General features: G+C 40.3%; 2 protein-coding genes across 3 annotated transcripts; both read right to left on the bottom strand.

Annotated features, from left to right (window-relative positions):
• Nucleotides 1-3,722: 3,722 nt before the first annotated feature.
• Nucleotides 3,723-9,913, bottom strand: kat7b (K(lysine) acetyltransferase 7b). The gene is made up of 14 exons (XM_076093437.1): nt 9,739-9,913; nt 8,594-8,744; nt 8,242-8,490; nt 8,035-8,117; nt 7,613-7,696; nt 7,358-7,456; nt 7,134-7,244; nt 6,574-6,765; nt 6,245-6,334; nt 5,969-6,109; nt 5,753-5,846; nt 5,326-5,472; nt 5,030-5,136; nt 3,723-4,762 (listed from the first exon to the last, which is right to left on the bottom strand). Exons 1-14 carry the CDS (start codon nt 9,754-9,756, stop codon nt 4,661-4,663), a joined length of 1,668 nt encoding a protein of 555 aa, XP_075949552.1. The 5' UTR covers nt 9,757-9,913; the 3' UTR covers nt 3,723-4,660.
• An 898-nt stretch (nt 9,914-10,811) lies between these two features.
• On the bottom strand, nt 10,812-18,376 carry LOC142951343 (V-set domain-containing T-cell activation inhibitor 1-like). Of its 2 annotated transcripts, XM_076092840.1 has the most exons (7): nt 18,219-18,376; nt 15,930-16,271; nt 15,241-15,276; nt 14,280-14,558; nt 14,053-14,166; nt 13,014-13,087; nt 10,812-11,862 (listed from the first exon to the last, which is right to left on the bottom strand). In XM_076092840.1, the coding sequence occupies exons 1-7, from the start codon at nt 18,307-18,309 to the stop codon at nt 11,770-11,772; spliced, it is 1,029 nt and encodes a 342-aa protein (XP_075948955.1). In that variant the 5' UTR covers nt 18,310-18,376; the 3' UTR covers nt 10,812-11,769. The 2 variants fall into 2 exon arrangements, with proteins under 2 accessions (XP_075948955.1, XP_075948956.1); XM_076092841.1 differs by lacking the exon at nt 15,241-15,276.
• Between the last annotated feature and the right edge of the window lie 1,728 nt (nt 18,377-20,104).

The following is a 20,104-nucleotide window of genomic DNA, read 5'->3' as shown; positions in this document are numbered from 1 at the left end:
GTTCCCTGCCTGCATAATTAGTGCGACACTACTTTGAAGTGAGTTTCTTGCCAACAAAAGTACTCGAGCACTTGCATAACCGCTCAGTCGTGACTAAATGATGATAGCATCAGCACTTAACATAACTTGTAATGTCAGTTTGTATTGGTGCAAATATGACTCAATAGAAAGGCCATGGCACCTCTACAATAGGCTGCATTTCAACTGAGGTGGAAACAGTAGGCTACTAGAATTGCAGTTAGGTCAAATGACTGGTTAATTTGACTCACGTTTTTTGTCTTACATTTGTATAAAGGAAGGGGGAAGGGTGTATGATATACTGTTAAATTCAAGAACATATTTAGGCCACAAAAACAATTGCATTGAATGTCAAGGTTTACACAAGTGGAACAACATCAGCAACAAGAGTCCTTCTGTCGAAACAAACTCAATTCCAGTTGCAGCCTCTGCATACAACTGATGAGCACAACAATAATACACAAACAGTCGCCTTCCTCTGTATGGACTTATTAGAATTAACCAGAAAAGAGACGCAACTCAGGCAATTAATTGCTATGCATACATAGTCTAACGTAATGAGCTTGACCCTTCATTTAGAATGAACAGCTTTAATAAAGCACACACAAACAACACCGTGTTGCTAGGTGGTTGTGAGCGTGCTCATGTCAATGAATTCAGAGTTTGTTGCACTCACCTGTCTGAGCGTCCTCTGCGCGTCTCGAGCACACCTGAAGTCCCCCCCCCTTAGCGTGCTCACAGGATGGTGCATTAATTAAGGCAGATGCAACTTATTCTTTATTTTTAAACTAAGCCGTGTTACAACGATGATACGGATGTGATCTTTCATTTGATTGCATTGTTGTTTATTTTCTTTAAACCGTTCACTAACTGCTAGGCCCGACATGGGTGTGACCGCTGTTCTACAACTTTACGTCTTCTTCTTTGAGGTTTTACGGCAATTGGCATATAATTGCATTACTACCGCCACCCTCCGGCTTCAGTCTCCCTCAGTGTTCATTCTTTTTAAAGCTTCTTTTTCCAGTCCTGTCGTCCTTAAATAACCAAATCTGTCATTTAATCGCCATTAAAAAGTATACCTTGGAATTTTTTTTATTGTATACACAAACCGACTTTGCTCATCACAGTGAAGAAGATCTGGGAACTACAGACTGGTAAACACGTCTTCAGGAGACAACAGCTCAAAATGACAGACTACTCTGACAAAAGACTATGAATGTTAAATTGATGCCCCCCCATCTCCTCAATAAACAAAGATAGCAATACATTACAGTGACACATGATGTTGTCTCTTTGGACAAGTCTATCACATTAAAAATGAAGCACAGTTGATGTCTTCAACCACGCATGCTCTAAACATGCATATACTTCAACTTTGTCAGATTACAGTTACAGCTCTTACAGAAACCAGGTTGGCAGATTACATGATATCCCATGATGCAATTGTAAGAAGGTGATCCACAGCATCAATTAGGGCTCTCTGAAGAAGGCCCATGATTCAACTTGATGTGCATCACTTGAAATGTCACATGAGCTTTATAAATCAACAAAAAAGTCACATATTAGAGGGTGAAATGTAGCCGAGGTTTATCCAGTGAGCAGTGCAAACCCTGAAATGGCCGCTCATGGTTTTACCGTGTTCTGTTAGTACGGGACCTCTTTGTGACTGATCCATTTCATATGCAAATGATGTAGATCTGATTCATTTTGATTCAGCACTCCACATTAGCTATGTGCACAAGAGGGGCTGTTCAGGTGTAATTGCCTTTCAGGCCTAATTGTCCCGGGCTTTTCTTGCTTTTAGAAGCACCTGTGCGTGGATCAAAGCATTTGATGTATGTGTCAGCTTTGTTTCAAGTGGGTGCCCTTACAGCACACAGATTGTCAAGTAATTGCCTCTCCAGAAATTTCTATAGCCAGTGATAGAAAAAAAAAAAGGTCACCTTTCATTAGAATAGAGAATTGAAATGGCTACGCAAGTAAAGATCATGAAAAGATTTGAGAACAGTGTCATCGTCTCAGGAGATGACAAAATAAATGACTCTGCTCATATATACCATGATCAAAAGGTTATAATTATATTGATATATTTCAGTATGTTTCAGGTTATGGCGTGCAACACATTTCATACCACATTGCACTCAAAATGTCAACTGTCTATTTGCTGGTGTTCATAAATAATTAGCACTTTTTTCTTGATCTGCTTAATTAACCTCTGACCATCAGTGTTGTGTAGAGCCTTTGGCATTTTAGTCTTAAGTTTTTATAAATCAAAAGGTCAGAGGTCACGTCTGTGTTATCCTGCTTCATAAATCCCAAACCAGCTGCCAAGTCAATTGGCCAACTAATAAAGCACTCCCTTCAAAGCGGATGGTAATATTTGCAAAGCATCGGCCAAAGAGCCGACGCGCCTGCATGTCCTGCCCTCCTCCTCCTCCTCCTCCTCGGTGATATCAAAGAAGCATGTGCACATCACAAGGATATTTTTAGACCAATGGCAATCCAGATGTCTAATAAAAATGGAAATGAAAGGTGACCATCTCAAATGTAAATATTTAAGCTTTAATATTATTGAACATGTTAGGGTTTTTTCTGAGAATTTAACACCGCTCGTAAATCGTTGGATAACATTCGTTCCAACTACGAGAGAAGAAATACAGTATATTCAATTCAAAGATATTCTTTGATTCATTAGGTGTTGAATGTGTAATGGCTGCAAAATACTTAATACTTCAGATGAAAAGTGACCTAATGTAATACAACAAATCTGGAAGTTTCCAAATGCAATGGAAGCAAGGGCATAATGGTGTTTGCAGGGGGAGGGGCTCCAGCATGGGGAGTAAAGGTATAAATGCACCCTGGATTCAGCTTCTTCAGATAAAAAGAAACAACTTGACTGAAGAGATACGGAACAGAAGCGCATCCTCCTGACCAAGAAATGGATAACTGGAAGATCCAGCTTGTTGTTGTGACTTTCTGTGCTTTGGTGCAAACCTATCAGGCACTGGAAGAGGAGACAGGGTTACCTCAAGACTGGCAGGTGAGCATCCGTGATTAAAAGTTCTTATCAGAAATATTTAGATGACAATGTAGGAAAGAATATAAAGCAAAATATGTATTTTCTTGATTTTTACAACAATAAGAAATCAAAAGTGTGTTTTTTTCTGGCAGGATGAGTCAATGGAGGCAAGTCTGACCCATCCGATGGCCAGTTTGATGAAAAGATCTAAAGCCCTTCGCTTCTATGGACTCATGGGGAAACGCTCAGGTGGCCTAACTCTGCATCATAAACATATCTAAAATGTTTTTCATTATATTGAATATGTCTGAGGTAATGAATAGGAAAGGACTGGTACATATATAAATGTGTAACTTGGGTTCATTTTTTATCTCTAGGTCTAAAGAAGCCTTTTAAAGTCAATAGACGTAAGTAGCTTGATGTTGCTTTCACACTGTAGTAGAACGTAATCTTCTCAACCGTCTATAAAAAAAAATGACTGGCCAATCACTGACTGTTGATACCTTTAAAAAAAAAAAACATTAAATCTAAATAATGTATTTTATGGCCACGTCATTCTAAACTTTCACTTTGTGAATGTGTGCATCTCTGTCACATTTATAGGAAACAAAGGAGAGATGTTTGTGGGTCTGATGGGCAGAAGCGTTTCCAGAGGTGGGAAGCACAAATACCAGACATCTCTAACTCATTTCAAAATATCAAAGCAGCTTTATTGATATCAAAAATACCAAATTGCTAATACACATTTAACAGCTAAGTACAAGGCAAAGACAGGCCCATTGAAAGGTTAAGTTAAAATGTTTTTTTTTTTTTTTTTACAGAATCTTTAACCAGAGAAATTCCATCTGCAACAACCACTGCCATCTATGTTTCGGAGAAACCACACAAGCAAGGTATGATTGTATCAGTATAAAAACCTGAGGTTGTTTTATTTCTATGTGCATTCTTACAGTGGTATTGTCTTTATTTAATTTTTATATTCTCAGCAAATTAAAAATATCTATCATTTATTTCCCCATCATTTGGCAGGGTCAGAGGAATGGGTCCTGTATTGATGGCGCTAGAAAAAAAAGGAAAGAAGTTCATATCATTATGATCTATACAATTTTACACCAACCAAAGAAAACGTTACCATACATCATACTCCTGAAAACACACACACTCCGCTTACAGTTTCAATTCATGCTAACAATTATTGTATTTAGCTTAAACAAACACTACCATCTGAAAAATGCACATGTCTTGAATGAAATAAAAAGATAACAGCACGTGAATGCTGCTAAATGCAGGTATGTCTTCTTTTTTCTCGTTGCGTGAGCAAAGCAAACATTCATGTTATCCACCACACTGGACCGTGTATCGTTTAACATTCAAAGCTTATTGGATGGCAGGTTTTAAAAACAAACGGGACAAAGAGATTCTCTACTGTAAATTGTTTGACAATATTTAAGTCAAGAATCATCGGACTTGGAACGTATGGCGCTTAAAATCTAAATGAAAGTAAAATATAAAAGTAAAAAAAAGAAAAGAACACTGGTCTTTGTTGACAGTTTGTAGGTCGAGGCTACTTGTGGCTGGTGAGGCTGGAGTTGAGTTTATTCAGTAGCCTGAGGATCTTGGTGCTCATGTCCCTTTGGGAGGGGTCCATTTCAGTGAGCTCGGGTCGATGGTTTTGTTGCTATGGCCTCGCTTGATCTCCTTCGCTTTCCACTCATCTATCAGGTCCTACGAGGGAGAAGAGAGGAAGAAAAGGGCGGTCAAACACGCCGATTACATTCAAGTGAAGCTGCATTACTGTCATCTTTCAACAGGAAAAAAATGCACCAGTATAAAAACATGTACGTGATAATTATTACAGCATTATCTTAATAAGGTCCAATGTTTAACATTATGCGAGTTTGTCAGCATGATCAATTAATTTAGAAAAGAAAAAAAAGATGATAAACTTAAACCGTAAAAAGAACTAAACAGGCCAACGGACAGACATCTTACCTGTCGCTTCAACACCAAGTGCTTTCCCTTCCAATACTTCAGCATCTGAAGGGACTGCAGGGTGCTCACTATGTCCACCGGATTGACAGCAGTCTCCTGGCTGATCTCTGCGCACCAACAGATATTGCACCAGTAAACACGTTTTGTATATGCATGTGTGTGTGTTCTTTGTTCAGGACAATCTGTTAATGTGTTGATAAACTTTATAAGATTGCGTGTTACAAACACGTTTTGCATTTCATCTTAATGGTGGTAGAGCGAGGCCAGAGGGCCAACCTGCTGGAGTCCTGACTCACCTTTGATGGAGATCTCTTTGCCCTGGAAATTGCACATGTATCTGAGTAACACCTCCTTCCAGTAGCTACGGTAACTGATGAGGCCCAGGTCAGACAGGGGCCTCTCGGGTGAGCCCACCCTCTCCTCGACTTTGGACAGCAGGTAGCCTAAACGAAGCAGGAGCAGTTAAAAACACAACTCTATACATTAAAAAAAACATGTTTAGTACCGTGAAATGTTATAATAATGCTGATTTCATCCCAAATTAAAACAGATAATTTAAGAAAGAATAAAAATCTTGCTCTGGGGTTTTAGTATTTCAGTGTTAACATATTTTACCTTCTTGAAAATAGAAATAACTCTATTGACATTTACCCTTCTGTTAGGACAGTCAACAAATGAGAGCAGAATGAGAGTGAACCTGTACATCAGTGAATATATACATACTGAAGTCAATGAGCATCTTGCCAAAGCCCTGCCTCATGTACTGCGGCATCGTCAGGATGCAGGATACATTGTAGTTGAGGAAGGAATTCTTCTCCTGGAAGTGATTAAAAAAAGATTCCAGTCACTTCTGTATGCAAAAATATAGTTCACGCAATATATATTTTCTTATATACTGTATACACAGCAGAAATCTCAATTCCGTTTTTTTCCATTCACCTTGGAAAAGTATCCCACTAAATGGCAGCCGGTGTTGTCGGCCTCGGTCATGACGTAGAAGAGAAACGGCTCAACGTCGTAGTACAGCGTTTTGTGGTCCAAGAAGAGCTTGGCGAGTAAACACAGGTTCTGGCAGTAGATCTAATGGGATAAAATGACACTCATTAGTAAGAGGGCACCGTCTGCGACGCTTGCTGCGCAGATTTATGTGTAAACGACTTCCAGATATCGACAAAACCAGAAGGGGTAAAGATGTTAAAGTCAGAGTCTCCCTACCTTATTCTTTTTGCCATCAACTTCAAACACAGATATACCCCCCTTTCTGTACACCTCGTCTCCAGGAGGATGCTTCCACACACACTTGGCCTGAAAAGACACGTAATAAAAACACACATCGGTGTTATTTCCTCAGATCTCAGGGAGAATAAACAGATAAATAAAAGGCCATAATGCAGTGTTAATGGGCATGATATGTACAATTCTATATCCAAATGTCTGGGGAATCTATTTTAACAGAAAAATCAAAAATCCTATTGAAAAATCTGTAATCGGCATAACATTGCTGGTGTATCAAGGACACCATGAGTTCAGTCGTGGACTCTCACCATGTGTCGTCTGAGAATAGTCTGGCTCTTCATGTACTTGAGGCAGAACTCGCAGACGTAGAGGCGACCCAGGCGTGCGTACTCCTCAGGATACGGCGAGTGGTACCAGGTGTCCAACTCGTAGCGGCCAAACAGGATGGTCTTGATCATGTTGCTGCCCTCGGTGATCTGACCCTGGATGCGCAGCTTCTCCTGCGGGAGGGACGTACGCCGTGTTACTGCTGGTCTTAGCATCAACCCGTATGATAAGGCTATTCTGCACCCACCCCTCACTGCTTCTCTATTAAACTGTCAGAGCTACCACGGAGCCTGCGCCACTAACTGCACACTCCGAAATAAATATTATCTCATTTATGGGAAAAGAAAAAAGCAATTTCAGAAAGAAGCAGACATAAGGGTCGACAATATGTATTTGAAGGATATATCCAGGAAGGCAAAGTGATTTAGCATTGAAAACGGGTTGAAAAGATACATTTCAACATAATATAATAACAATATTAAAAACAGTTTTATGACATAACATCATCTGGACACTGACGGAGGTATAAAGCAGCCATTACCAGGTCTTCAGATGCCCGGGCCTGGGCTTTTCTGAAGAGCTCCAGGTCGTATTCACTGGTGATGTTCTCCAGCAGAGGCTCTCTGGTGTTGCTGTGTGTCTGCCGATGCTCCTGTGGACCAGACGGACAGAGGTATGGACATCTGATGATATACCATCCAATACACTAAACGGAGTGGCGGTTGTAATAGGGAATATGGCAAGTTGGGAGTGCCAGCAATGTACCATGTGCTTTTCTTTCTGCTCCTTCTGAAGGCCAGAGTTTCGCCCCTTCCTCATCTCAGACACCTGCTCTTTGTATCTGCTCTGTTTCGATGTTGGCGTCTGAAAATCATGATAGAAATACAATTTCATGATAATATCAAACCTGCACAATAACTACATTTTTGGCGGTGGATCCTACATAACCTGCATATGCTTCCTTGTCGACAGTAAACAGAATAAATGTGATGTCAATGAATCATTGCATGAAGGGAGTACCTGGTGGCGAGTTGCATGGCGCGAGTTGTTTTCTTCCTTCACCACCTCCTCCTCCTCTGGTTTCTCACGGCTGACGGCTTTCACCTGTAATGAAGAGTAAGATGCAGCTCAAACTGTCAAATATTTGTTCATATGTCGCTACGCCTTATTCACTTATTGTATGATACCGGTCTTCTTGTTTTGTTAGTCTAAACTGTAAACATAAGGGCTACCATAACAGTTCAATTTAAGGAAGGAAAAATAAATAACAGAAAATGAATAAGGACAGATTTGTGAAGTAACCACACACGACAAATCTACAAAGGTTCTACTAATACCATCATATAATATCAAGACAATGAGATAATAAGTGTTGGCTATCCTCGTCATAGCTAATGACAGTAGACAAGCAAATGAAGTGACTTATAACACCATCGTCTCACCTTGCATTCATCAGCAGACAGATTGTGGTACAGAGGGCAGCCTGAGACAGCAAAATGACGTTCATGTTTTCCCGTGAGATGACCTTTAAAAATTGACAAAAGGAGGTAATTGATATTAATACAATGATAGTACCTGATGTCACTGAATACACATCAAATTCATTTAAATCAATAATCAGGGACTCCATTGATTAACCTTTGTTTTACCGAGTGAGTTGCATCCTGGCGTCGGGCATTTCATGTTGAAGTTATAGGTCTCGTGACAGCGGCGGCGCTTGGGTCGATGGGAGAGGTCCTTGTCCGAGTCTCTGCTGGCTTGATCTTTGGCCAGGCTCTCGTCATGGGAGGCGTTGGGGCTGGAGATGTCCAGCTCAGATTCAGAAGACGGGGCATTTCCCGTTGGCGTCAACGGTGGAGATTCGTCATGGTCAGCGGCTCGCTTCAAGTCCGGAGTATCTAAAGCAAAAAAAAAAGGAGTCAAACCACCACGTTCATTCAACAGCTGAGAGGAAGTACACTGTAAAAACTATATTTTTGTCATTATAGGATGTTGGCCAACCCTGAGAGCTTTGGCTAAGGCGAGTGGAGGCTCTGGTGAGGCGCTGCCTCTTGTGCATGTTCCCATCGCTTTCTGAACTATTGGTCTGTTCTCTTTCAGCAGAGGAGTCCGAGTCTTCAGTTCCATCTGAACCGCTCCCGACCATGTGTCTCTGTCAGGGGAGGGGGGGATTAAATGAGAGGCATCCTATTCAAAATCTGTTATTATGGTGCTAAAATGTAGAAGCTGGTGGCCCCCCCAAGTGTCAGTGACATACATAGAGTAGACAATAGGGGTCACAATCAATGAGGTTAGCTTACTAGGAATTGTTGATTTTGTATTAATAAAACCAGCATCCCAAAACTTGGGACTACGCGATGCTTATGAACCAAGTGCTTGTAACAGGTTTACCCGCTGTTATTATCTAGCGTACTCTGTAGTCAGTATTTGAGAGAAAGGCCACACACAGCTGATGGCTCACTGTTAGCAGGTTGAACAGCTGTGATTAACGTTTGCGGCTAACTATCACCACAGTTAGCATTTTGGTACTTTGTAGCGCGCAGCTGGTCAAATAATGTGAACGTTGCTATCCATAGTAGTGTCAACACGACAGAGTATCTGTCCTAGTTAGCATTTCAGCAACGTAATATTGTTAGCTTCGAGTGTCATGTTAGCGCCCCCGTTTCCTCACACGGGTAATAGACAGTGGAACCAGACAGCGTTAACAAAACTCGCATCTTAAGATACAGTGCTTGTTGGTGCTTTCCTTTCTGTGAATATCTAGATATTATTGACATAATGAGAGTTATGGTAGTCTCATGTTAAGTTCGGCATATACATGACCCAGAAAAGCACCGTTTTATTGCAATAAAAGCCGTGGTAAAGTTTTACATTTAGAATAGCTGCTCTTGACCGCACACCAAGGTGCAACGTAAATTATCTTACTTAACGTGAACTGAAATGTTGACAAAAACAAAATATGACAACTGATACAGTAGAGCAACTAACGGACTGTTTAAATGATGCATGGTGGACTGAACCTATACAACAAACCCCATGTTTTAGCATGTTCAATTGTGTAATAATTGAATGGAATATGGTGGAGCGTGAAGCTAACGTTAAGTTAGCTAATGCTACCCTCTTGTGCGACCTACATCTGTTCTTACCTGTCGTCTACGAGGCATGTTGAGCTGGATACGCGGTACTTCCTGCGGGTTTGAAATAAGGAATTGCAGAATTCCCGAAACCGAAGAAAAAAAAGACGGAAAAAAACTATTTATTGATTTTTTTCAGGAGGAAGTTTATATGTACACAGCGTTGCCCCGGGTCTCTCGCGCCACATTCCCCTCACAGACAGGGTAGAGAACTGCATTTCCGGTGACAAATCTATGGAGTGTGCGCCTCCACGCCAGCAGGGGGCGACTAGAAGCTACGACATGCTATACTATGACTTTTTTCGACATACTATACTATGACTTTCTAATGACTTTTTACCACTTAGCATAATTTGACTTTTTACAACATACTATACTGACTTTTTAATGACTTTTGTGGACATACTATACCACAACTTTTTTCGACATACAATACTATGACTTTTTTCAGAGTACTACACTGACTTTTTTTCGATATACTATGCTATGACTTTTTACGACAAAATATTCTTTGACTTTATGACAAACAATACTATGACTTTGTTCGACAAACAATTCAATGACTTTTTACGACATGCTATAGTGTGACTTTTTTGAGTTCTTATGACATATACTATGACTTTATTACTTTTTACAGATGCTATACTATGACTTTATGACTTTTTAGACATATTACACAATTACTTTTTTCGAGATACCTTGCTTTGAATTTTTTACGATGTACTCTACGAAGACTTTTACGACATACTTTACACAACACACTTCACGATGACTTTTTATGAACTTTTTCAACATACTTGGCTATGATTTTTTAGGATTTTGTTATGGCATATGATACTATAACCTTTTACAACATACTGAATACTTTTTTAATTCGTTTTTTCAACAGACTATACAATGATATATTACTTTTCCTGACATATTAGACTATGACATACTATACTTTGACTTTATACTTTATGTTTATGTTTTTTTATTACTTTTTCCGACATACTATACCATGACTTTTTCTGACATACTCCGACTTTTTCCGTGGCACACTATGCTGTGATCTTTGTGACATTTGCATGACAAACTAGACCAGAAATGAGAAACCGGTTTATTGCCAAGTAGGTTTTCATATACAAGGAAAATGTTGTTTTGCACATGACAATTAATGCAATAGTGAAAATAAAAGACAAGCAAGTAAGAACCAACAGTGACGAAACATGAATAAAATAAACTAGATTGACAACAATGCTGAAAAATATATATCTTTCATAAAGGAAGACCGTAACAGCTGTGCAGGTATTTCAATGTTTAAAAGGTTTTGTACATGGAGTGTGCAAAAAGTTCACAGTCGAGAAGGTCACAGAGTCCTGGAGGCGTACTGGTCCTGGACGGATGGAGGATTGCAACCAATTGCATTCTCTGCAGAATGATATACTGCAGTCTTTGAGAGGTCTAACTTCTTCAGCTATCGCAGTAGGTACATCCCCTGCTTGTGAGGTCTTCTGTGATAATTGAGCCCAGGAATCGTAGGGACTCAACAGTTTGGTCTTGGGAATCAAACAAGGTGAAAGGGACAGTCGCATCAAAACATAAGGCAAAAGAAAAGGAGATTTAAAAACAATGAAGAACATTCATTAAAACACTAAAAAGCAGTGTAAGAAAGAAAATCCAGTAGTAAAATGCAGAAATGCTAAAATTGATTAATATCCTTGGTTCAATTGAAGGCAGCAGCAAACAGAAAAGTCTTCAATCTTGATTTAAAGGAGCTGAGGGTCTCAGCAGACCTGCAGCTTTTTGGGACTTTGTTCCAGATATGTGGAGCAGAAAAACTGAACGCTGCTTCTCCATGTTTAGTTCTGACTCTGGGAACAGAAAGTAGACCGGTCCCAGACGACCTAAGGGGTCGGGATGGTTCATAAGGTAGCAGCAGATCAGAGATGTATTTTGGCCCTAAACCATTCAGTGCTTTATAAACCAACAGCAGGATTTTAAAGTCAATTCTTTGTTGGACATGAAGCCAGTGCAAAGTCCTCAAAACTGGAGTGATCAGTGTCAGTGCAGTCTCGGATGTGTTTGGAGAGAGAGTTCCAGAGAGAGGGGGCAGCTATGGAGAAGGCTCTGTTGCCCCATGTCCGGTGCTTGGTCCTGAGTGGGAGAGAGAGAGAGGCGGTTAGCATCAGAGGAGCGGAGCCAACGGGATGGAGTGTGGTGGTGGAGCAGGTCGGTGAGGTAGGAGAGGGCCTGATTATGGAGGGCTTTATGAGTGAAAGTCATAGTCATAGTAAAGAATGCTAAAAGGAAGTCATAAAAAACACATTATACAATGTAAAAAAAGTCATAGTACAGTATAGTACGTTGAACATCGCCTGAAAGTAATACGCAAAAAAGTCATAGCAAGGTATGTAGAAAAAAAGTTTAAAAAAAAGCAACAATCACATTGAGTTACAGCGATCCAAATAATATAGAACAACGCAGAATAAATATGACCTTTGTGAAACTTAAATATCAATATGTTTATTCTGTCAGTCTAACAAACAGCTGACCTTAACAAGTTTCACAAAGATCTACTATAAGATGTACCTATATTCAGTATAATTACACACAACCATCATTATTAAATAACCCAGAATATGATTGTGGTTTCTTTTGAACACTGGAATTAATTTACGAGGCTCAACGTTTCAGAGGAAATTTAAATGATATAACTCATCAAACAGACACTCAGGAATGATCAGCTCCACGTGTGAATGGAAATGACGATGAAATGATGTAAAAAGTGTTTCGTCTCTAGGCGTGTCGTGAAGGCGGCTCTCCTGCATCCTCGCTCATGGCTCCTCAGAGATCTCTCCTCGCTCCTCAGAGCAGAAATAAGAGTTTTGGAACGGCCGTCAATATGGCGGCGCAAAACAACTTCTGGTTCAATCGAGGATCAAGGAGCGAGGAAATGACAAATAAGAGACTTGGGATGTACCCACTGTCCAGGTGAACGCTGCCGTCACACAATGTAAGCCGGGATCGGCTCCAGCTGACCCCACGACTCTGAATAGGCGGAGCGGTTACAGATAATGGATGGATGTGGTTAGGGGCTAGCTAGTTAGCTAGTTAGCTGTTGGACTGTGAGAGAGAGCTACTGTATGTGAGAGGGGATTCATATCTCATGTCGGGATGGCTTCATGTGAGGGAGGGAGCTCATTATACATTTTCCATTAATCACATGATCGTTGCGCACGCAACCCCTTCTTTGCCAAACTGTTTTGAATTGGTTCTCACAAAGATAAAAGTAGACACACACAGACCCTTCCAACAGGAGTAGAGCTATCAACCGAACCGTTTGCCAGGTCATCCAAACCGTTTCCCTGCTGACGACGACCTGCAGCACAGAAATGATTGTATATGTTACATACGGTTAACTTTAATAGTATAAATTATGTTGGTGGTCCACACGAAAATATTTTAATTTTTGTATCTTTTAAAAGTCTGCTTTCAAACAGTTACTAGTGGACATTGATTGAACAGTTTATCATGAAGTCATTTGTTTCTACACCAAACATTCATCTTAAACCGGTGAACACTTGTGCGGCTGACTTCTCGGGGAACTTACTTTTATACGTTAGTATATTTATGTTTCAAACTTCTCTGCTTGACTGCTGTGTTAACTAATCCTTTAGTATAATTGTAGAACAGCAGAAACTCTACATCTGCTCATACTGAACCATGGCCATTAATAAACTATGAAATAAAAAAGCTTCTCTATCTGATGTACCTGCATTCGTGCAATGTTTAGGTTGTATTGTGTGTTGTGGATAAATTCACTTATTGTAAGTCTCTTTAGATAAAAGCTAAATTAATCATGTTCAAAAATATATGACCTGAAACATTACCAGCACCACCAGAAGCATTGAGTCGACACACTAGTTGTATCAGAGCATCTGTTGTGTTGATGTCTGCATGTAGTGTTCTCGTTCAGTGTGTCGAAACTCTGATTTAAACACCGAGCTAAACCACAGTCAATGAAGACAGAGTCGTAGTAATTTTCACCCTTTTTACTGTCACTCTGTGCCTTTAACATGTTGTGTGGTGAAAAAGCATTGCTCCTAGGATGCTTCCAGGTGGATGCGAGCAGATTACACCTCTGAGCATGCGGCTCTCTTTTGTTTGACTACAACCAATGAAGCTACCAAAACCGGAAGCGATCATGACGTGATCGATTACAATACTATCTTTTCGTCTTGTAATGAGCATAAACAAATTATCTATACAAAGTAGAAAAATGCCTTTAAAGGCAACACACTGCACATTATGGACACGCCGATAGAATATTTTATATAAACTTACTGCTCTTGCGGCGTAATGTGATCCACATCATTAATACAAGCAGAGCTAGAATGACAACTCCTGAAGCCAACAATCCGATGATCACTTTGAGTGATGAGTTATCAACCTCTTTCTCTGAAACACATCACAAAAAGAAAATGTAACAGCACACATACACATACTACACAAAGCAACAGTTAAACACCTTTGAATCTAATAAGACATGAACAACAACAATGAAATCTCACCACAGATGAGCACAAAGGTCTCAGAAGAAATCCTGTGCTTGATGTCTTCCTGCTTGACTACACAGCGATAGCGGTCCGTCTTGGTCACAGTGATGTTCAGAGTGATGTCGTAGCTGCCTCCTCTCTCTGAGACCCGTGGTTCCTCAGCAGGAAGTTTGTTTCCATCACTGTCCTGCCATTCTACTTCAGGCTTTGGAGAAGCACCTCGAACCTCACACTGTAACAGTGACCAGACGCCTGTGGCATGAAGTATTGTGACGAATGGCTTTGGAGCTGCACCTGTGAACACAGTATGAACCTATTTAATCCATCGGTCACAATAGAGACCGTAAAAAAGGTTTGCAGTTAAAAGGCTCTAAAAATTTTACTGAACATTGTATCAATGCATTTCCAGCAAATATTGAAATAATAAAAGGTGTAAATGAAATATGTGCAGAGCCACATGTTCAGTCTACATGGTCACATGACCAGAGCTGTTTACTTCCTTGTTGCACAATGACAAGAGGATCGCTGCATCAAAGCTGACCTTAAAAGACAGATCAGGAGAAAATCATTGTGATTGATGACGTCACTGAGCAGTGTGTGCGACCCTATTACTATTATTACTCAAAGCTTGTATTATTACTTCCCTTGAACTCTACGTCCTTTAAACATTGTAGACGTAGAAATCAGTGACATCAAAATCTCACCTCATCTGTCTTTTAAGATAGATCACTGTTTAAAAGTTATGTATTTATATCAATCTCCGGGGGTTCTGGGTATTCTGTGCATGTTCCTCTGTAATTATGATTCATAAATGGTGTCAGTGGTGATTAATGACTAGATTTTTGGAAGAATAGATGCTTCAAATGTGACCAATCAAACAATAGAGAACATGGAGGTACTGTATGAGAAGATCTGAATGAGACTGAGGTCTACAGCACACACTTCACACATGATCTTTAGTGACATCATCGCTCACCTGAGATTTCTCCTGACTGGTCCTTAAAGGACAACTCTGAAAGACAAATAGGACACGTACCACCTTTTTAGCTTTGGTCTACAAGACTCCAGACTATTCAACCGCTCTGAAGTCAGTAAACCATCAAATATTCTTATTGATCCTTTTACTTTAAGTCTTCTATGGTGGTGATTTGCATAAAAACACAAAATTCAAAAACATATTTTCATTATTAGTTTTAATGATGTATTATAATCTGCTTAGAGCTATTGTTAGGAAGTTAAACAGCTCATAATTCATCTCTAATATCCATTTTATATTCATGTGAAAACATCTCCTTCAAACTACTGGATTTTTTCAAGTTCTCCAATTTGGCAAATTGGCCGTCACCATCTTGTATTTTTTGCAACCAGTAAACAGGAAGTGACCATATCCGGACTGAGGAGGAGTGACGTAGAGACGCCGTATACGTCTCTGGTAGAGACCGTGTAGCCCCGCCCTAAAGCATACCCTGCTTTATGGTCTATTTGACTCTAAATGGACCATAATGTACTAAATGAACATCATGCTGTATTGAAGAAGACTTGAAACTAGAGATTGAGACCATAAACTCATGTTTACAATGTTTACTGAGGTAATAAATCAAGTGAGAAGTAGAGTCATTTTCTCATAGACTTCTATACAACCAGAGGTTTAATGAAAGTACTCACCAACAAGAAGCTCAATGTAGAAAGTTTGAGGTGGCTTAAGAAGTGGAAAATGACAGGTGTAGTTTCCACTGTCCTCCTTCTTGGTATTTCTGATGATTATGGAGGCTGTGCCGTGTTTCAGTTGATCTTCAAAATGTGAGACTCGTCCTTTGAACGCCTCACTCTGACCATATTTGCCGTTGTTGTATTGATCGGCTGCATCATAAAGGAAAACCTCTTCCGGACGTGTATCCTTCGGAGCTACTTTCTTCCAGTCAAAGACAGCTGCTGAGATGTCCTGCTCGGTGTCGAGGGAACAAGGTAAGATTACATCACTCCCGTCATCGACCTTTCTGACGACACCTGAAAGACAAAGCATATTTGAATCACTATAGGTTTAAATAGAGAAAGTCAGGTTAAAGGGAGACACTACAGGTGAATATAGGTAAAATAAATGTCACTAATAGATATCATATCACCATGTGTATAAAGACTGTGTATGCTGTCCTCACTAAAAGTTGTTTTAGTAAAACGTAGTTTTCAGCTATACAGCCAGCTTGACAATATATTTCCCAGCACCGTATCCAAGGAACAGACAGGTTGTTGTATTTGCAAGGTTTAATGGTGGAAAATATGTAATAATTTTGTAAAACTGAAAAAGAGCACAAACAATACAAAAGGTAAGTGCCTTTGTAAGTACTTAATAATAGCTAGTACATTAGTATAAATGCTACTAACACAAACCAAAGAAATATGAATATAAACATGTTAATATAACTGTAAATAGTAACACACTTACAAATGAAGCCGATTTTGTGGCCTTCAAGGCACAGGATTATGTGGATTGAACACTGAGATGCTCAGTCAATGAGTCCACTTCTTGAACATCACTTCCTGTTACTCTGATTATTTACACTTCGCTGCCTGTTGAGTGCAGCTATTCATAATCGCCACTAGGTGTTGGACATATAAAATAACCAATACATTGAATACAATACACTGTGCTTATTAAGATCTCTAGGAGAAGAAGAACATTTTATAGTCAGGATGCACATTGGAAATAAACTAAACCACGTGCATAAGGGTTAGGGGCAACCTGGAGTTGAAAGAAGTGGGGTGTCAAGTTTCATAACAGTCCTTTATTGCCTCCGTTTTATCCGTCAATAGAGGAGTCGGCTGAAGTGGCAGCAAGCAAGTGAAGAACCACTTGACTTTGGTTTTAGGACATTGGAATATTCTCAAGGATCTCTATCATTTCATACCACAAGGTATTTTTCACTTATTGACAACTATACGGCGTTATTTCCAAGTGCATATATTTTCCACGTGGTATATGTTTGACAATCCATGAAACGTAGATCAAAATGTTGAACTTTATTCTATCAAACGACATGTCAATTACAGACAATCCATGCTAATGACAAATTATGAAAGAACGGTGGGGCCTCAATTCCACTGATGTAAACAATAAGCTGATGTAGCTCCACTGATGCAACCTGGCAGCTTCACGTGTCGGCAATAGGTTCCGTATTTGGATTTATGCTGCGTTCATGCTCCTCCTGTATAAATGAGAGCAACCGGGACTGAATCAATAGGACTATTTAAAACGAGCTAAAAGCTGCAAATGGCTGTTGATTTGGGCATTAACACCAATTCACTACAGATTTATAGCAATGGTAGAAATAACGAAGTATATTTACTTGAGTACTATATATAATTAGCTCACCAGTGTTAGTTGAACATAGAAGCAATTGTCAGATGTTCACCTTTGGCTCCATTAAACTGATGGATACGTTTCAATACTTTATATCATTTTGTAGACGACTAATAGATTTATAGATCATAATACATAATTAATAGTTTGGTTTAATGAAGATAACCACGAGTCGCTCGCAACAGGATATTGGTTCCGCACTATGGTACACAAATGTCCTGTAGTCCTGAATGCAGCACTGTCTGCATCGCAGGGTTGCGGTTAAAGAATTCCAACACACATGTGATTTTATATCGTTTTATAGTTAGAGTTAAATATCGGCATTAAAGTATCCGGTATGTTGCATTTCATTTGACAGCGGATCCGTTCACGTGAACACACTACTGCTTTATATCTGTTCACCGTAACTTTGCATTGATATTCGGAGACTTGTTACTTGAAAATGAACAGCAGCAGTAAAACTGTATTACACACTATGATGATTAAACTGTAAAAAAATAAATATTGTAGATTATCAACTGATGCTGCAGCGCGCAGCCTCAGTCGATAATCCCCCCCCCCCTTCTATTCTAATAATGATAACTTGACTTTCTTACCGTGTTCATGTCCAAGTATTATTACAGATAAATTCAGCAGACAGAAGAGCAAAGACTCCAGAGGATTGAAGGGAAGTTTAAAGTCCGACATGCTGTCACGAAGACCCTAAAACTGAGAGACTACTATGAAGGCTACTCAGTACTCAGTAGTACTGACGTCACTGCGATCAGCAGCCTATGGCCACCCAGCATTAAAGCATCATTGGCTAAACTGCTTCATAGACCCGCCTCTTTGGGGCAGATTGCATGCTGTGTGTGTGTGTGTGTGTGTGTGTGTGTGTGTGTGTGTGTGTGTGTGTGTGTGTGTGTGTGTGTGTGGAGGTGCTGCCGGCTCGCAGATCGAAACCATGAGTGTGAATACAGATCGCGAGGAGTAGTATGAGCTTTAATTATTTGAGTAAATTTAACGTGTTCTGTGAAGCATAGAATACAGTCGAGGTCGGCGATCTCAGAGCGAGGGCCGGTTGATGATGGAGGTGGTCCGGTATTGGACCGGCCCAAACCCCGTCGGCCTCCCGGGGATTCCCCCTGTATCCCCTATGGCCAGCCCGCCCCTGGTACAAAGTATAAAATAAATACCCACAATTGTACATCATATTTTTTGTCGTTTTCATGATAACGTGATATGTTGCAGCAAAGTGCTGTCCCATTCCTATTTACACCATCTCAAGCCCTCACAGGCTCTCACACTCTTCAACCACTTACCAGGTGACGTCAGTAAGTCCTTGAGGGTTCAGGGTTTGAGGGTTTAGGGGGGACATTGGGATTGGACCATGTCACTCGTTCTTTTTTTCTTTTTTTTAGAAATCTTTATTTAAAACGCTCCTGTCATTTTTAGTGGTTTAGTCAACTTTGTAACACCGACTGTGTTCCCGGTGACCGCCATAGGAAATGAATGGGAAAACACTAGATTATGTCCATTCATCAGATGGAAAACAGCCCCATACCACAACCTCCCTCCCATACACACACACACACACACACACACACACACACACACACACACACACACACACACACACACCTGTTCACAGCCCCATATATAAAGTTGTACACATTTCAAACTTCAAACAAAAAAAATCAGGTGTTTGTTATGGGAACCCATCTCTATACCATGCTTATGTGCCCATCCCCCCACGTGAACCACACCTTCCAGACTAAACAATGTTTCATATCTTCTCACTTTCCTCCTATATAAACCTTTATTTGTGCCTTGCTCTCATTTTACTCTGTGAGCACAATGAGTAGGCCACTGATGAGGCGATTTTCTGTCAGAGAGGCTCTGGACCTCATTTTTGAATCAGATGAAGAGGAGATTGAACCGGAGATAGAGGAAGATGTCTCAGAAATTGAAGACAACAATGATCCTGATTTCGATCCGGACTATTATGAGACTGACCAGTCAACAGATGGCGAGGAAGTGGCACCAGAGGAACAGGCACCTGAGGTGACATTCCAGTCCAAGGGTGGCAACATGTTCTGGTATTCATCCTCCCAGGACAGAGGAGGCAGAGAGAGAGTTGAAAACATAATAAGGATGACGCCAGGGCCAACACGATATGCAACATCTCGTGTGGATGACATCAAGTCCAGCTTCCAACTCTTTTTACCAGAGTCCGTTGAGGATATTATACTGGACATGACAAACCTGGAGGGGAGGCGTGTGTTTGGGAACAAGTGAAGAGCATTGAACCAGGTAGACCTGGTGATTCCAGGAGTATATCGGTCAAACAATGAGGCTAAGACTGTGGGATGCAGAGTCTGGGAGGCCTATAGGATCCTGTCAACAATGTCCTTACAACAGTTTCATTTAATTTAGCGATACATTTTCAGTGTCTATTCTTTGTATATTCACAGCAGTTGTAAACCACTAGTCTGAGACATTG

Source organism: Anarhichas minor, unplaced genomic scaffold (assembly GCF_050575085.1).
Source record: "Anarhichas minor isolate MPS153535 unplaced genomic scaffold, ASM5057508v1 ptg000017l, whole genome shotgun sequence".
NCBI classification, from domain to species: domain Eukaryota; kingdom Metazoa; phylum Chordata; class Actinopteri; order Perciformes; family Anarhichadidae; genus Anarhichas; species Anarhichas minor.
Note: the sequence above shows the minus strand (reverse complement) of the source record. Positions and strands in the feature narration are given on the sequence as shown.

Bases quoted from the DNA above. Each gene is read 5' to 3' on its own strand.
- kat7b (XM_076093437.1), bottom strand. The intron at 7,697-8,034 runs GTGAGACGATGG...TCTTCATTACAG, and splicing joins TGTCTGCTGATGAATGCAAG to GTGAAAGCCGTCAGCCGTGA. The intron at 6,766-7,133 runs GTAATGGCTGCT...TCCCTCCCGCAG, and splicing joins CCCGGGCATCTGAAGACCTG to GAGAAGCTGCGCATCCAGGG.
- LOC142951343 (XM_076092840.1), bottom strand. From the start codon at position 18,309: ATGTCGGACTTTAAACTTCCCTTCAATCCTCTGGAGTCTTTGCTCTTC. The intron at 15,277-15,929 runs GTGAGTACTTTC...TTTGTCTTTCAG, and splicing joins CTACATTGAGCTTCTTGTTG to AGTTGTCCTTTAAGGACCAG. The intron at 13,088-14,052 runs GTAAGTTTATAT...TCTGTGCTGCAG, and splicing joins CACATTACGCCGCAAGAGCA to GTCGTCGTCAGCAGGGAAAC.